The sequence below is a fragment of the Rhinopithecus roxellana genome, chromosome 19, assembly GCF_007565055.1.
Source record: "Rhinopithecus roxellana isolate Shanxi Qingling chromosome 19, ASM756505v1, whole genome shotgun sequence".
Classification (NCBI taxonomy): domain Eukaryota; kingdom Metazoa; phylum Chordata; class Mammalia; order Primates; family Cercopithecidae; genus Rhinopithecus; species Rhinopithecus roxellana.
The window spans coordinates 32,875,248-32,892,323 of NC_044567.1; the positions used below are offsets into that span (position 1 = coordinate 32,875,248).

Genomic DNA, 17,076 nt, shown 5'->3' on the forward strand with positions numbered 1-17,076 from the left:
AGTAGAGACGAGGTTGGTCAGGCTGGTCTCGAACTCCTGACCTCAGGTGATCCAACCGCCTCAGCCTCCTAAAGTGCTGGGGTTACAGGTGTGAGCCGCTGTGCCCAGCCAATTTCTGTGTAACTTTTAAGAAACAATTCCAGTCCTTTACACTTTCTTCCAAAGAATAGAGAAGGAGAGAATCCTTCCCAGCTCATTCTGTAAAGTTCCTGTAACTCGGGTGACAATAATAAGGAAAATACGAGAAAGAAAATGGATAACCATGACTTCTTCACAAACATAGATATAAGAATTGTAGGAAAATACTACCAAATAACACAGTTCCTTTGTTTTTTTTTTTTTTTGAGATGGAGTCTTGCTCTGTTGCCCAGGCTGGAGTGCAGTGGTGCAATCTTGGCTCACCGCAAGCTCCGCCTCCTGGGTTCACGCCGTTCTCCTGCCTCAGCCTCCCGAGTAACTAGGACTACAGGTGCCCGTCACCATGCCCAGGGGTTTCACCGTGTTAGCCAGGAGGGTCTCGAGCTCCTAACCTTGTGATCCCCCTGCCTCGGCCTCCCAAAGTGCTGGGCTTACAGGTGTGAGCCACCGCGCCCGGCCCCAAACGACACAGTTTCTAAAAAACTGTAAGCAACTTATGTTTATCCTAGGAATGCAGGATGTTTTCGTCGCAGAAAGTCTCCAGGCAGGATTCTGGAGGGAGCAGAGCAGTTGAAAGCACAGCTCCGGAGCCTGGCCTTTAGGGTTCGCTTTCCAGCTTTGCCCCTTAGTTACTGAGTGTTTGAGAATGCCCCTGGTCTGTGGAAGAGCGAGACTGTCTTCCTTACAGAGTTTTGTGAGGCTCAGCTGAATTCTCTTTTTTTTTTTTTGAGACGGAGTCTCGCTCTGTCGCCCAGGCTGGAGTGCAGTGGCCGGATCTCAGCTCACTGCAAGCTCCGCCTCCCGGGTTTACGCCATTCTCCTGCCTCAGCCTCCGGAGTAGCTGGGACTACAGGCGCCCGCCACCTCGCCTGGCTAGTTTTTTTGTATTTTTTAGTAGAGACGGGGTTTCACCATGTTAGCCAGGATGGTCTCGATCTCCTGACCTCGTGATCCGCCCGTCTCGGCCTCCCAAAGTGCTGGGATTACAGGCTTGAGCCACCGCGCCCGGCCAGAGGCTCAGATGAATTCTGAGTGAGTCAAGTGCCTGGAGTAGCAGCCGGCAAACAGGGAGTGCTGTAGAAGTAAGTGACTGCTACTGGCTGTGCGCGGTGGCTCACACCTGTAATCCCAGCACTTTGGGAGGCTGAGGCAGGCGGATCACGAGGTCAGGAGATCATGACCAGCCTGGCTAACATGGTGAAACCCCTTCTCTACTAAATACAAAAAATTAGCTGGGTGTGGTGGTGTACGCCTGTAGTCCGAGCTACTTGGGAGACTGAGACAGGAGAATCGCTTGTACCTGGGAGGCGGAGGTTGCAGTGAGCCGAGATCTCGCCATTGCACTCCAGCCTGAACAACAAGAGCAAAACTCTGTCTCAAAACAAACAAAAAAATTAGCTGGGTGTGTTGGCACACACCTGTAATCCCAGCTACTTGAGAGGCTGAGGCAGGAGAATTGCTTGAACCCAAGAGGCAGAGGTTGCAGTGAACTGAGATCACGCCACTGCACATTAGCCTGGGCGACAGAACAAGATTCCATCTCAGAAAAAACAAATAAAAAAGAGAACGCAAGATGGCCATGCAGTGGGAAGTGTTTGTAAAGGTCTTGCTAATTGCAATGGCTTCATAGCAGCAAAGGTTAATGATCAAGACATAGTGTACATTGTTGAGATGAAGCAGCACGTTGTGGGGTTTTTTTGGAGACGGAGTCTCACTCTGTCACCCAGGCTGGAGTGCAGTGGTACAATCTCGGCTCACTGCAACCTCTACCTCCTGGGTTCAAGTGAGTCTCCTGCCTCAGCTTCCTGAGTAGCTGGGACTGCAGGTGCGTGCCGCCATGCCTGGCTGATTTTGTATTTTTAATAGAGACGGGGTTTTACCATATTGGCCAGGCTAGTCTCGTACTCCTGACCTCGTGATCTGCCCGCCTCGGCCTCCCAAAGTGCTGGTATTACAGGCAGGCAGATCATGAGGTCAGGAGTTTGAGACCAGCTGGGCCAGCATGGTGAAACTCCGTCTCTATTAAAATACAAAAAATTAGCCTGGCATGGTGGCACGTACCTTTAGTCCCAGCTACTTGGAAGGCTGAGGCAGGAGAAATGCTTAAACCCGGCAGGCGAAGGTTGCAGTGAGCCTAGATTATGCCACTGCACTCCAGCCCGGGTGACAGTGAGACTCTGTCTCAAAAAAAAAAAAAAAACAGCACCACTGTCTAGCCTAATGTCTAGTGAGGCATTTTATGTAGAGCAGCGGTGGGCAGACTCATCTGGCCTACTGTCTGTGTGTGTAAATAAAGTTTTATTGAACACGTTCATACTCCATTGTTCACATATTGTCTACAGCTGCTTTCTCTATAATGCAGGGGCATAGTTGTGACTAGACTGTATAGTCCTCAGATCAGAAAGGATTTGCTATCTGGATCTTCCCAGAAAACATTTTCAACCCCAGATATATCCTAGCGTGGTGTTTACTAGAAGCAGTGGAACAGATATTCCCATGTCTGAGGGACCAAAGGGCTGTCAGCCCTAAAATATTTTAGCCTGTTGACCATGTGATGCAACTTAGAAATTCGAGAAGACATCTTTTAAGCTTCATTTTGAAAACCTGCCTTGGTCTTTTTATAAGTAAATGATACTAATGAAATGTGAAAAGAATCATGCACAGGTCAGCGTTAACATGGGGTGATGTTGTGAGGTTGTTAGAGTTTCAGCTTTGGATGGATCATAGCTTCCAAACGCCATCCAGCAGAGAAGAACATTTCCTTGGTGGTCACCCAGGCAGCAGAGGTCTGGGGTCTCTGGCTCATCCATTCTCTCACAGCCTGGTTTGCTCTTCCCTGCTTGTGTTTCTGTCTGTGTTACGTTTGGGGTGGGGATCTCACCATGAGTTTTTTGAAAGCTCTTGTCTTAAAATTGCTCCTCCTTCCACGCTGGCAGGCCACCAGGGAAGCTTCTGCATGCTGTGTGTCATGCAGAACCACATCGTCCAGGCCTTCGCCAACAGCGGCAACGCCATCAAGCCCGTCTCCTTCATCCGAGACCTGAAAAGTAAGCATCAATCCATGTTAAAATTTTTGTGGTTTTTTTATTTTTTAAGTTTTTGTAGAGACGGGGTTCTCGCTGTGTTGCCCAGGCTCGTCTTAAATTCCTGACCTTAAGCTGCCCTTCCACTTTGGCCTCCCAAAGTGTTGGGATTACAGATACGAGCCACTGTGCCATTCTCCATCTGTTACTGAAGGCCTGCTAAGTGCTCGCCCTGTAGGAGGTGCTGGGGAGTTGGTAGAAGGGAGAGAAGAGTGAGTCATGGATGACGTCTTGGGAATCCCTCTGTGCTAACAGCCCTGCATGTGGTGGCACAGACTCAAAGAATAGCAGTTTAGAGACTTGGGCTGGGGTCAGTGGGGAAGCCTGTCAGTGGGGGCAGGTCAGGACAGGTAGCTTTTCCTCTGGCCAGGTCTTTGGGGCAGGCAAGTGAGCCTGAGGGAGAAGTGGGAGGAAGAATGGCTGAGGAATGTACCAATTCCTTTCTGAATATCAGGAATCAGTTGCCTAGCCTATAAAAAAGTCTCATTCACATTCACTTGGCAGAAAGAAGAGGCCTATTACCGGTTTTTTTTTTTTTTTTTTTTTTTTGAGACGGAGTCTCGCTCTGTCGCCCAGGCTGGGGTGCAGTGGCCGGATCTCAGCTCACTGCAAGCTCCGCCTCCCGGGTTCACGCCATTCTCCTGCCTCAGCCTCCCAAGTAGCTGGGACTACAAGCGCTCGCCGCCACGCCCAGCTAATTTTTTTGCATTTTTAGTAGAGATGGGGTTTCACCGTGTTAGCCAGGATGGTCTCGATCTCCTGACCTCGTGATCCGCCCGTCTCGGCCTCCCAAAGTGCTGGGATTATAGGCTTGAGCCACCGCGCCCGGCCTATTACCGGTTTTTGAAACCTGTGTAAATTGTAGCACTATGAAATACTTATTCACCTGTGTTTTATATTGGCTTTTAGAGAGATATTCAGTGGATTTTACATTCTTTTGTTTGAGACAGGGTTTTCCTTTTTTTTTTTTTTTTGAGATGGAGTCTCCCTCTGTTGCCCGGCTTGAGTGCAGTGGCGTGATCTCAGCTCACTGCAACCTCTGCCTCCAGGGTTCAAGCAATTCTCCTGCCTCAGCCTCCTGAGTAGCTGGGACTACAGGCGCACGCCACCACGCCCAGCTAAATTTTGTATTTTTAGTAGAAACGGGGTTTCACCATGTTGCCCAGGCTGGTCTCGAACTCTTGAGCTCAGGTAGTTCGCCTACCTCGGCCACTCAAAGTGCTGGGATTACAGGTGTGAGTCACCACGCCCGGCCTAGGGTTTTGCTCTTACACAGGCTGGAGGACAGTGGTGCAATCACAGCTCACTGCAGCCTGAAACTCTTGGGCTCAAGCAGTCGGCCTTGGCCTTCTGAGTAGCTGGGATTGTAGGTGCACCATACTTGGCTGTTTTTGTATTGTTTGTAGAGACGGGGTCTGGCCATGTTGTGCAGGCTGGTCTCCAACTCCCGGCTCCAAGAGATCCTCCTGCCTTGGCCTTCCAAAGTGTTGGGATTACAGGCATAAGCCATTGCACCCAGCCAGATTTTACATTTTTTATTCTTTTTCTTTCTGAGATAAGAGTCTTGCTTTGTTGCCCAAGCTTGTGAGTGCAGTGGTGAGATCATAGCTTACTGCAGCCTTAACCTCCCAGGTTCAACCCATCCTCCTGCCTCAGCCCCCCAGGTAGCTGGGACTACAGGCACATGCCATCGTGCCTGGCTAATTTTTTTATTTTTTATTTTTGTAGAGATGAAGTCTCCCTGTGTTGCCCAGGCTGCTCTCGAACTCCTGGGCTCAAGTGATCCTCCCACCCCCGCCTCCTGAAGTGTTAGAGTGACAGGCGGGAGCCACCTCACCCAGCCGGCATTTCACATTTTTGTGGGCTTGGCGTTCTTCCTTGTCTGTGAAGTAGTGAAGGTTCAAGCCTCCGATCTTACTGAGAAAGTAGTTGCCATGATGAATTGTGATTGGGATATAGAAAATCCATGTAGAGCTCTTGTTTTCCTCACTTGTTCCTTTGAAAAGTTGCAGTATTTTCCCCTTGTAACAGCCAGGAATGGATACTTGGGAAAGCAGCCCCAGGATGTTTGACGAGAAGACATGAGCTCTTCCCTCCGTGTTTCTTCCTCTTCCTCTTTTAGAGATCGCCCGGCACTTCCGCTTTGGGAACCAGGAGGACGCGCATGAGTTCCTGCGGTACACCATCGATGCCATGCAGAAGGCCTGCCTGAATGGCTGCGCCAAGTGCGTGCTTCCCCACTTGCCTTCCCCGGGCTTTGGACACCTTTTCTACATGGTGGCAGCAGAACATTCCTATGGCAACAGCCAGCCTGGCTACTTTCTACCCAGGCTGCCCTCGGGTAGATGTGGCAGAATTTGCCTCTGGGTACTCAGCCTGCTGGAGCCCAAATAGGGGATTGCCCTTGCTTCCTGGGAAAGGGCTGTCTCTGGCCACGTCCTCCTGATCCCGGGCGGCTTGGTAGGATTGGGTGGCTGTGGTGGTGGCAGTAGCTGTGTCTCAGCAGCTCAGTTAAGGGGAAATACATTAGCAGACCTTCTTAGGGGTGTTCAGTTATTACCATGGACCTTTTCCAGTCTCTTAAAAATCATGTTGTTTTTTGGCCGGGCACGGTGGCTCAAGCCTGTAATCCCAGCACTTTGGGAGGCCGAGACGGGCGGATCACGAGGTCAGGAGATCGAGACCATCCTGGCTAACACGGTGAAACCCCATCTCTACTAAAAATGCAAAAAAATTAGCTGGGCGTGGCGGCGAGCGCTTGTAGTCCCAGCTACTTGGGAGGCTGAGGCAGGAGAATGGCGTGAACCCGGGAGGCGGAGCTTACAGTGAGCCGAGATCGCGCCACTGTACTCCAGCCTGGGCGACTGAGCGAGACTCCGTCTCAAAAAAAAAAAAAACATGTTGTTTTTAAAAAGAGGATGGGGTGGTAGGAATTAGGTTTATGCAGTATAATTTATACATACATGTATATGTACAAACGGAGCTTTAACATGAGGCAGTTTATAACTTAGGATCTAACTGCCTGGCTGCCGTTTCTTATTCACACTGGTGTGGTGCCAGGCAATTGTTTGGCACCACATATGCACTTATATGTAATGGTCGCCATCACAAATTGTCTTTGTGGCATTCCTGAGTTCATAGGTTCAGACCAAAGAAAATGGGCAGGAAATGCTCAGGACTTCCTTTTATTGCCTCAGCTTAGGATCTTAGAAATACTTTAGTTTAGGAAGTATACCTAGAATGTTCTTTAGAGAAGTTGAGTTGTAGCAATGAGTGAGTGAAATGGCAAAACCACCAGCCTCAGTGGATGATATTCTTACGTAAATAAGACTTAGAGAATGAAACTTTTTTTGAGACGGGACTCTTGCTCTGTCGCGCAGGCTGGAGTGCAGTAGCTGGAATTACAGGCCCACACCACTGTGCCTGGCTAATTTTTGTATTATTAGTAGAGACAGGGTTTTGCCTTGTTGGCCAGGCTAGTCTCCAACTCCTGACCTCAAGTGATCCGCCCTCCCTGGCCTCTCAGTGCTAGGGTTAAAGGCATGAGCCACCATTCCTGGCTTAAGAAAACTTACTTAAATCATTTATATGAAGGCAACTTTCACTGCATTCCTAGGATGTTCTTTGTCTCTTCTGAGGGTTTGGTGATGTGTTCTTCCCTTTCCCCTGAAGGGGCTCAAGCCTCCCTGCTCCCTATATGATCCTGGGTCTGCCCTTCAGTGAACTGGGTAATTGAACTGCTGTTCCCTGTGTGCTGGGCCCCATATCTAGCACTGAGAACTGAGAGGTAGAAGCCATGGCCCTGGAGTCTGTGAAGCCCATGGTGTAATTGGGGAAGACAGGGGACCCCAGCAGCATTTGCAGTGATGTGTGGGAAGTGCTGTGATAGAGGAGATTACCTCACTCAGAGGCGGCTTCCTGGGAGAAGTGACCCCTGAGGGCCTGCAAAGGCAAGTGGGTATCCCCAGGAGGAGGGCTGCAGTGTCCCCAGCACCTGCAGGGGGAGTGCAGTGAGCCTATAGCAGGGGCCCTGGCTCTGGGCACAGGGTGCAGCCACCTGGAGCGCTCTTAGGACAGAAACTGACTCTTGGGCTTCTGTCGGTTCAATTAACCAGAGTCTGCAGCTGGAAGAAATTCGTGAGGAGTGGGATGGGAGGTAGAATGAATGACGGTTTGGATTTGGGGCCGTGGGATGGGAGGAATGCAGGTCTGTGGTCTGGGCATTGGGGTGGGTGGTGGTGAGTCATTCGTTGGTACCAGAATTGGTAGAAAGAAGAGGGAGGCCAGGTGTCAGGTGGCCGGCATTGCCAGGGGAGAGATGAAGGCTCACCAGATATTGGTCCATGAGAGAGCTTTCACTGGTCTGCAGTGAAATGTGGAGAAAAAATAAGCATGACACCAACGGTGAGCTTCTCATAAAGCAAATTATTCCATTGAATTTGCAGGTGGAGGGGCCTTTTCATCTTTTGCTTCTGTAAATGACTTTTGATGTTACTTGCGTTATGATCAGAGTGTGTTGATAATATTTCTACTTCATGGAACTTCCTGTTGTTTTCTCTGTGATGACAGGTGACCAGCGTTTGTGAATGTTTCCTGCATACTTGATGGTGGGTGCTCAGACCGCCGGGGTGTTGGTTTGCTCCTCTGTCCGTAGATGGGTCTATTGATGATGCTGTTTTCATTTTCTCTGTCCATGTGCTCTTGTCTCCTTCATCTGTTTGGAATAGTGTGTTAAGTCCATGATTATTGGAATTCTGGTGGGTGTCTGTCTCCTTGCATCTCCTCTAGTTTTACTCTATACAGGTGATTGTGATTAGATGTTTGTAACTGTCATGTCTTCATTGAGGATCGTTGCTTTTAGCATTCTGAGTGTCTTCGCTTGTCACATGGAGTGGCTTTGTTCTGAATTCCGCCATGGCCAGCATCATGCTGCAGCCCCTGCTTTGCAGGGTTTCCACTGGCCCCTTGCTGTCACTTTCTGAACCCTTCCTTAGAGGTGTTCTTAAGGTTTGGTCTTGTTTTTTAAGTGAAAGTGACCGTCTCTTAATAGGCAGGTTAAGTCCCTTCACATTTCCTGTTATGACTGAAAAGTTTGGTTGAATTCTGTTGTATTTATGTATTTTATAGTAGTTATAGGTAGCATATTTACTGCATTTATTTCTCAGATTTTTTTTTTTTTTTTTTTGAGATGGAGTCTCACTCTGTCGCCTAGGCTGGAGTGCAGTGGTGCGATCTCGGCTCACTGCAAGCTCTGCCTCCTGGGTTCATGCCATTCTCCTGCCTCAGCCTCCTGAGTAGCTGGGACTACAGGCGCCCGCCACCACGCCCGGCTAATGTTTGGTATTTTTAGTACAGACGGGGGTTTTACCATGTTAGGCAGGATGGTCTCGATCTCCTGACCTCATGATCTGCCCACCTCGGCCTCCCAAAGTGTTGGGATTACAGGTGTGAGCCACTGTGCCCGGCTGATTTTTCTTTATTCATCAAATTTCTTGGGATATTAGGAAGATATGCATTTTTGTTTCAATGGCTACCTTTGTACATAAGCCATTGTTTTTGAGACAGGGCCTGGCTCTGTCTCCCAGGCTGGTGTGCAGTGGCGCGATCTCCGTTCGGCAGGCTCTACCTCTTGGACTCAAGCAGTCCTCCCTCCCGGTAACTGGAACTGCAGGCACGCTCCACCCTGCCTGCTGGTTTCATACACCCTTTTGAAATGCACCTGGTCCCGTTTTCCCACCCCTCACTGTCTAGTTGGGCAGTCCACGTGGCGCCCTTACTTCCTGCCGCTTTTGCTCTCTTCTCCCTTGCCGTTTTAGTGCGCATGATTTCTTTGTTGTTGTTGTTGGCACCTATAAGGTGGTACCTTTTTTTTGCACAGCCTTAGGTTACGGTTACATCTTCCCATTGCTCACTGCCTACCCTCCAGTGGCACCTCTGTCGTGCTCCTGGCTAGGTGAAGCCCGTCCTCTCATAAGTCCCTCCAGGAGGGCAGCTGTGTATGGCACTCTGGTTCCAGAAATGAGGCCACTCTCACTGTGTTGAGGATGTTCAGCTTGGAGTTTTGGTGGCTGTGTCTTCAGTGTCATGCCTGTTTTCTGGAGCTAGTTTGCATTCCATGAGGTGTTTTGATTCTTGTTCATTGCTGCTTTGTGCTTGAAGCACTTTGCGTAGACGGGGCCTACTTTCATTTATCTTGTGGGTCTGCTGCTTTTCAAGATTTCGTAATCCAGAGTGCCTCCTCTGTCTGCACCGTGCAGGGCACTTTAATGGTTGGCTTTTCCTCTGGTGGCAGAAGGGTTGAATAACCTAGGATAGTTTTGAGTTTTTTTCAGGAACCTGTTTTCCCTTTTGCCTCTCTTGCCCTTCACTGCCCTTCTAAGGACGCCTGCCTGCCTTTTTGCCTTCTCCCCCTGGCAGCCCATGCCTGTGGAGACTGCCACTCCAGCTACATGCCTGTGAGACCCCATATTCAGCGCTCCTCTCCAGGGCACCCCTTGCAGCCGTGATTCGGGGTGGCTCTCGGGCCACCTCCTGCCCCCTCCTCCCTTCTTGCTCAGTTGTTCCCCACTGCCCTTTCTCCCCAGGCTCAGTGGGGTGCCTGTGGGATGGGGTGCCTGTGGGATGGGGTGCCTGTGGGAGCTGCCACTCAGCTTGGCTTTCCTCCTCCTGGGTGAGGTGATGGTTGTGCTCCCTCTGCTTTGGGTTATGCAAGAGGGGATTCCTTGAGGCCCTGTGGGCTCTGGTGCTTGTGGGCTTCTAGACGATGGAGGGGTTGTGGGGGTGGTCTGGATTTTGGCAGCCACCATCACATGCAGCTACCCACAGTTCTCAGTTCACGCAGAGATTCCGTCCTTGCTAGTGTTTGCAGTTAAAAGGTCACTTTTGAAGAATGGTGGGACAGTAGGTGGTGGCAGTTGATTTTTCATTTTCTAACTTTGCAGAGTAAAAGTTGAGTGATCCTGTATTGGTCCCCCAAATATTTCAGAGCTCCCAGAGTCCGGGAAGTGCGATGGTAAATAGTCTCACGGGCCAGATGAGAGGCTGAGGTGGACATGTTCTGGGCAGGGGGGGTGCGGGGTGTGGCCTGCCGGTGTGGAATGGTCTGGGTGGCCATGGGAAATGTGGAGGGAGCCCTGGAAACAGCCCTGCTTTGTGCCAGTGAGGAGTCGGGGAAGCAGCTGGAGAGACGGGGCTGGAGAGCCTGGAGAGAGGGGAAGCTCATCTGGAGGGAGTGGGTGTATGGGCACACTGCGCAGCCTCCTAGTAAAGGGCCTGCAGACCCAGCTGGCCTCGTGCCTGGAGGCCTTGGGCGACTCTGAGGAAGGCAGTTCCAGGGCAGTGAGTCAGGACCAGATGCAGTGGGTTGCAAGTAGAACCAGGAGCAGAAACTGGATGTGGTGTATTGTTTCAGAATCTTCCCAGCGTGAGTAGCTACCATATGGCTACGTAGGCGTGGGAGGCACCAGGCAGCCCTGGGGCCGGGTGAGAAGAGGCCCCCCCAGCTCGGATTGCCTCACATCCCAGTTAGTGAGCGGTGCGGGGGCATGAATGAGTGCAGGGCTCCTGATCCTGAAGCCCACGGCTGACTCTGCTGTCCTCTCTGGAAAGGGCACAGAGCCGGGGAGTTTTGGTCCTGTTTGTGCCTCTGTCCCCACCTCCACCCCTCTTCCCAGATTGGGGACCAGCCGTCTGATGGCCAGCAGAGAAATGGAGGGGTGGGCTGGTTGGGCGCCCCAGCTTGGGGGGGTGTTTGGCCTCCCGTCTCACTCCAGATTTGGGTCCTTACTTTTTATTGAGACCAAAAAAAAAAGGCAACAATGGGTGAGGATACACGTACGTTTCTCAGGTCTTTTACTTTCTGTGAGGTGGGTGGCGGTGGGCATTGTGAAGGCTTGAAATGGCTACTGTGGGGAGTGGGTCCCTGAGGAGGTCAGAGCTCTGCAGAGACTGTCAGGCCGCTGGGCTGACGATGGAGGTTGAGGGTCTGTGGTGACTCGGGTAGGGGGTGAGGTTTCCCAGCCTCACGCTGAGCTGGTGATTGGTGGGCATGGGGGTGCTGGGATGGGGCCATCCCTCGTGTCATTCTGCCAAGTCCTTCCCTTAAAGGCTGTGGCCTCCTTTTCAGGTTGGATCGTCAAACGCAGGCTACTACCTTGGTCCATCAGATTTTTGGAGGGTATCTCAGATCACGTGGTAAGTGGAGACATTTGCTCTACTGCTTCTTGCCAGGATTAGAACATGAACCCAGGAAACCCTAAGTCTTGGAATGCAGGCTGGGGCTCTTTCCTCACTGTGCAGACCTGGGTCAGTCTCTGAGGTCTTGAGCCATGGTTTCCTCTGAGACCTTTGGCCCACCTGGCCACTGGAGCGGTTGTTAGAATATTCCCATGAGGGCCGGGCGTGGTGGCTCTTGCCTGTAATCCTAGCACTTTGGAAAGCTGAGGCAGGGGGATCACCTGAGGTCAGGAGTTCGAGGCCAGCCTGGCCAGCCATGGCCAACATGGTGAAACCCCGTCTCTACTAAAAATACAAAAATTAGGCGGGCGCGGTGGCGCATGCCTGCAATCCCAGCTACTCGGGAGGCTGAGTCAGGAGAATTGCTTGAACCCAGGAGGTGGAGTTTGCAGTGAGCCAAGATTCCACCACTGCACTCCAGCCTGGGAGACAGAGCAAGACTCTATCTCAAAATTTAACAAAAAATATATATATATGTATATATATGTGCATGTGTGTGTATATTCCCATGAGGAAGTCCGAGAGAAGTGCTGTGCACGCACATAGGGAGGAGGCGGTCTTCCCTCCGCTCTCCCTCAGCAGAAGAGTACTGCACGTGGTGGTTGCCAGTCCAGGCAGAGAGGGTCCTGTGAGTGCAAAGGCATTGACATCCATCTTTGTGAACTTCAGTGGGGAAGGAGAGCTCGCTGTCCAGACACCAGGATTCTTCAGGGGCTAGTGGGAATCTCATTTTTGGCCAAAGCCCTGCTGAGAGTCTGCCTCCCTGCCGGGTCTCGGTCTTGGGAGCTGGGAGTGCATCTGCCAGGCCGCACCTGCTCCACTGCCTCTGTTCTGTTGCAGTGAAGTGCTCCATGTGCAAGAGCGTCTCAGACACCTACGACCCCTACTTGGACGTCGCGCTGGAGATCCGGGTACAGACTTATGCTGCCCTTCACATTTGCAGTAGGAGAGTGAGGCCAGAGGGTGAAACAGAGCCAGCAGAACAGTGAAGGCATCAGATCAAAGTAGATAGGGAGAAAACTCCTTTGCTCCCTGCTGCCTTGCAGTACAGACCATTGTCTTTACCTGTTTCTCTCTAGAGTTTTTCCAGTGCATATCGTTTTATGTAAAGAAAAAAAATGGTAAAATTGAGTTTTGTGTCCTGAAGCATGTACAGGAACAACACTGTCCCCAGGGCTTGAGGAGAGTCTGTTGTGTGCTGTGGGCAGCGTGCAGTCTTTGGAGCTTGGTGGCTCTGTGGGCCTCACCTGGGAGAGCAGCCTTGGCTTTACACGCACGCCCTGCTCCAGCTACAGTCTGCAGGAGGCTGGCCTGCCTGCGCTGCACCAACCCAAGCTCCAGAGCAGGTCCAGCTACAAGACCATCCTGATAAAAGTGACTGATTCATGGCAGACCTGCAGCTGTCATTTCTTTTCTTTTTTTTTTTTTTTTTTTTATGGGGGCTCGAGGGACAGGGTCTTATTCTGTGGCCCAGGCAGGAGTGCAGTGGTGCAATCACAGCTCCCTGTAGTCCTGACCTCTAGGCTTAAGTGATCCTCCCACAGCGCTGGTACTACAGGCATGCATCACCGCGCCTGCTTAATTTTTAAAATTTATTTGTAGAGATGGGGGTCTTGCTGTGTTGTCCAGGCTGGTCTCAAACTCCTGGCCTCAAGTGATCCTCCTGCCCCGGCCTCCCAGGGTGCTGGGATTATAGGCGTGAGCTGCTGTTCCTGGCTGCTGTCATTTCTTGTCACTGGAGAAGGAGTCCCAGTCTGGCAGCTAGCGGGAAAACTTTTATGCGAGTCAAGTTTTGTGATTTGCTGCCTCAGCCTAAAAAAGACCTTAAATTTGGCATTTCTTGAATCAGCCTTTTTCTTCTGCTGTGTATTTTACTCCCTGTTTTGTCCTCCTCAGCAAGCTGCAAATATTGTGCGTGCTCTGGAACTTTTCGTGAAAGCAGATGTCCTGAGTGGAGAGAATGCCTACATGTGTGCTAAGTAAGTTTCACGGTGCTCATGGCGGAAGACTGACACAAGATGAGAAATGAGGCACCTTACCTGACGGCGTTGTGCCCACCCTCTCTCTTCCTTTGCGGTGACGCTGCTCGTATTTCTTGAGGAACCTATGTATGTCCCAAAAACACAAACTTCTAAATAACACAAATGAAGCAATAGCTGTGATTTTTATAGCTGCAGCTTACACCATACCTGTTCTAAAGATGCTGCATGTATTGTCAGTAGGGGCTGTGGTTTCCCGTTGCCAGGGATGGTGAAACTGAGGCACAGAGAAGTGAAGTGACCAGGCCTGAGGCCACACCGAGAGGACGCGGCAGAACACGAGCTCACATCAATTCACACTGGCTCACACTGGGCGGCCACCCAAGGGGCTGTGCCCAGCCAGTTGCTCTCTTGCTTCTTGAGGAGTGTTTTCTGTGGCTTTTATTTTTTACTTAACCGGTTTTGGATGTTTTTCCATTTCTGCAGATAGAACTCTTACTTTGTCATTTGTTGTATTTTTAGTAGTGATAGGGTTTCACCATGTTGGCCAGGCTGGTCTCGAACTCCTGAACTCAGGTGATCCGCCTGTCTTGGCCTCCCAGAGTGCTGGGATCATGCCACTACAGCCGGCCGGATGTCTTTGTATCTAGGTTGTTGTAAAGCTGTAGGCGCTAAAGAATATATTCTTAATTCTGCTTTACTCCTCTTTATGTCTGTTTCCTGCAGCTCTCCAAGCTGCACGCCTCTGCCTCTGTTTTCTCTCCCTGCGTTTGCCCATCTTCTGGCTTTGCTTACGTTGACTTCCTGCCTGCCCATTTTATCACTCAGCCACATCTGCTTTAATTTGCTCTTTCCTGTGTTGCCCCAAAGCAACTTCTTCCTGTTCTCCTGTATCTTGTTTAGTCTCCTGGTGGGTACAGTACTTTTATTTTTTTGCTTTAGGATCTTCCCACTTTCTATAGTCTTGTTCCCTGTGGTAGCTTTCCTTTACTTGAGGCATACTTAATGTGATTTTTAGGGGAGCAAAAGGTTTAAATCTAATTGATGAAGATTCCGTTATTACAGAGCAGTTGTTGCTGCTGTTAACTTAGCGTTAAGACAACATTTTTCAGAGCGTGAATCAATCAGTTAATTAATCTTTCTCATCACCTTCTTCACAGATGCAAGAAGAAGGTTCCAGCCAGCAAGCGCTTCACCATCCACAGAACATCCAATGTCTTAACCCTTTCCCTCAAGCGCTTTGCCAACTTCAGCGGGGGGAAGATCACCAAGGTGAGCGCTCTTGACGCCATCTCAGGCATATCCGTGGGCCACAGTCGGCATCAGAATGACACAAAGAAAGTGATAGCCACGAGTTTGATAGCTGCCATTTACATAGTACCTGTCCGTGTTCTAAAGGTTCTACACATATTGTGAAGTAGAGGCTGTAGTTTCACCATTGCCCAGGACGGGAAAATAGGCACAGAGAGGTGAAGAGACCTGGGATGCTTTTTAAAAATAGACATTTCTGGCTGGGCGTGGTGGCTCACTCCTGTAATCCCGGCACTTTGGGAGGCTGAGGTGGGCGGATCATGAGGTCAGGAGATCAAGACCATCCTGGCTAACATGGTGAAACCTCATCTCTACTAGAAATACAAAGAATTAGTCGGGCGAGGTGGCGGGCGCCTGTAGTCCCAGCTACTCAGGAGACTGAGGCAGGAGAATGGCTTGAACCCGGAAGGCGGAGGTTGCAGTGAACTGAGATTGCGCCACTGCACTCCAGCCTGGGCGACAGAGCGAGACTCTCTCAAAAAAAAGAAAAATAGACATGTCTGGCTCTATCCCATTGCTAGTGAATTTGAATCTCTGGAGGACAGGGCCCAGGAATCTGCATTTTTGCAAAATCCCTGAATGCTTGTTATATACAGTCAAGTTCCAGGGCCACTGTCTTACTGGATTTACCCCAGCTTCTGGTTGTGCTTGGGCTGGTCCTGGCAGGGACGCTCAGGGTTCTCCAGATGAGTGTGATAAGCACTGGGTGGCGGGACTCGTATCGTCCATGTCCTGTTGATGTCTAGAACAGGTGCCATTGCATGCTCTGGCTTTTTATGGAATATGGAGTTTAAAAAACTACTTTTGACACGATGGCATTTTATTTTTTTAATTTTATTTTATTTTAAAACAGGGTCTCACTCTGTCACCTGGGCTGGAGTGCAGTGGCGGAATCACAGCTCACTGCAGTCTTGACCTCCCAGGCTCAAGCGATCCCCCTGCCTTAGCCTTCTGAGTACCTGGGACTGTGGGCACATGTCACCATGCCTGGTTAATTTTTTTAAAAGTTTTTTGTAGAGACGGGATCTTGCTGTGTTGCCCAAGCTGGTCTCAAACTCCTGGGCTTAAGTGACCTGCCTGCCTTGACCTCTCACAGTGCTGGGATTACAGGTGTGAGCCACCATACCTGGCCTATAGTGGCATTTTAATAGAAGACGTGTTTCTTCTTTTCTTTTCTTTTCTTTTCCTTTTTTTTTTTTTTTTTTTTTTTGAGATAGAGTCTTGCTCTGTTGCCCGGGCTGGATTGCAGTGGCGCAATCTCCGCCTTCTGGGTTCAAGTGATTGTCCTGCCTCAGCCTCCAGAGTAGCTGGGATTAAGGCGCCCGCCACCACACTTGGCCAATTTTTGTATTTTTAGTAGAGACGGGGTTTCGCCATGTTGGCCAGGCTGGTCTCGAACTCCTGAACTCAGGTTATCCACCTGCCTCAGCCTCCTAAAGTGCTGGGATAACAGGCCTGAGCCACTGCTCCCAGCTGATGGCTGTAGTTCATAACAATCTCAAGTTCTGTTTTGAGAGCCTGGTTATGCGGTTTGGAACGAGCCCCTTGGCTGAGCCTCCGTTTCCTCATTGGTAGTGGTAGGGGGCTTGCTTAGGTCAGCATTTCCCAAACGTGTTTGCAGATTCTTTATGTTGTAGACTCGTGTCGTGTAACCACAAGGGCACGTTTTAAGAAATATGTCACCAGGCAATTCTGTCCCTGTGTGAATGTCATAGAGTGCACGTACACAGAGGTAGATGACAAAGCCCGCTGTATGGTATAGCCCCTTGCTCCTAGGCCACAAACCTACACAGCCTGTTCCTGTCCTGAATACTGTAGGCAGTTGCAACACAATGGGAAGTATATGTGTATCTCAGCACAGAGAAGGTACAGTGAAAATGCCGAATTATAATCTTATGGGATCATTGTTGTATATATGGTCTGTCATTGACCGAAACATGGTTATGTGGCACATGACTGATGGATGTGATGTTTTAAGAACAGGCAAAATTAATCATGACAGAAATCAGAACAGTGGATATTTGAGATGGGGGCAGTGTCTGGGATGTGGGAATTTTCTAGTTGATGTTCTGCATGTCCATCAGTATATACTTGTCAAAACTCTTTGATCTGTATACTGAAGATCTGTGCATTTCTACAAATCCCACAACTCAGTTTAAAAAAATGATTTAGGCTGGGCATAATGGCTCACACCTCTAATCTCAGCACTTGGGGAGGCTGAGGTGGGAGGACTGCTTGAGACTGGGAGTTTAAGACCAGCCTGGGCAACATAGCGAGACCCTGTCTCTACAAAAAAATTTTGGGTTTTTGTTTTTTTTTTTTTGAGACGA

General features: G+C 50.1%; 1 protein-coding gene across 4 annotated transcripts in view; it reads left to right on the forward strand.

The window, feature by feature from the left end:
• Positions 1–17,076, forward strand: part of USP36 (ubiquitin specific peptidase 36) — a 45,031-nt gene that overhangs the window by 7,079 nt on the left and 20,876 nt on the right. For all 4 annotated transcript variants that reach the window (XM_010381931.2, XM_030924024.1, XM_010381932.2 and 1 more), the window contains exons 5-10: positions 3,075–3,185; positions 5,344–5,446; positions 11,347–11,414; positions 12,297–12,367; positions 13,353–13,435; positions 14,596–14,707. In XM_010381931.2, coding sequence (XP_010380233.1) covers positions 3,075–3,185; positions 5,344–5,446; positions 11,347–11,414; positions 12,297–12,367; positions 13,353–13,435; positions 14,596–14,707 — 548 coding nt within the window. The remainder of the gene's footprint in view (positions 1–3,074; positions 3,186–5,343; positions 5,447–11,346; positions 11,415–12,296; positions 12,368–13,352; positions 13,436–14,595; positions 14,708–17,076) is intronic.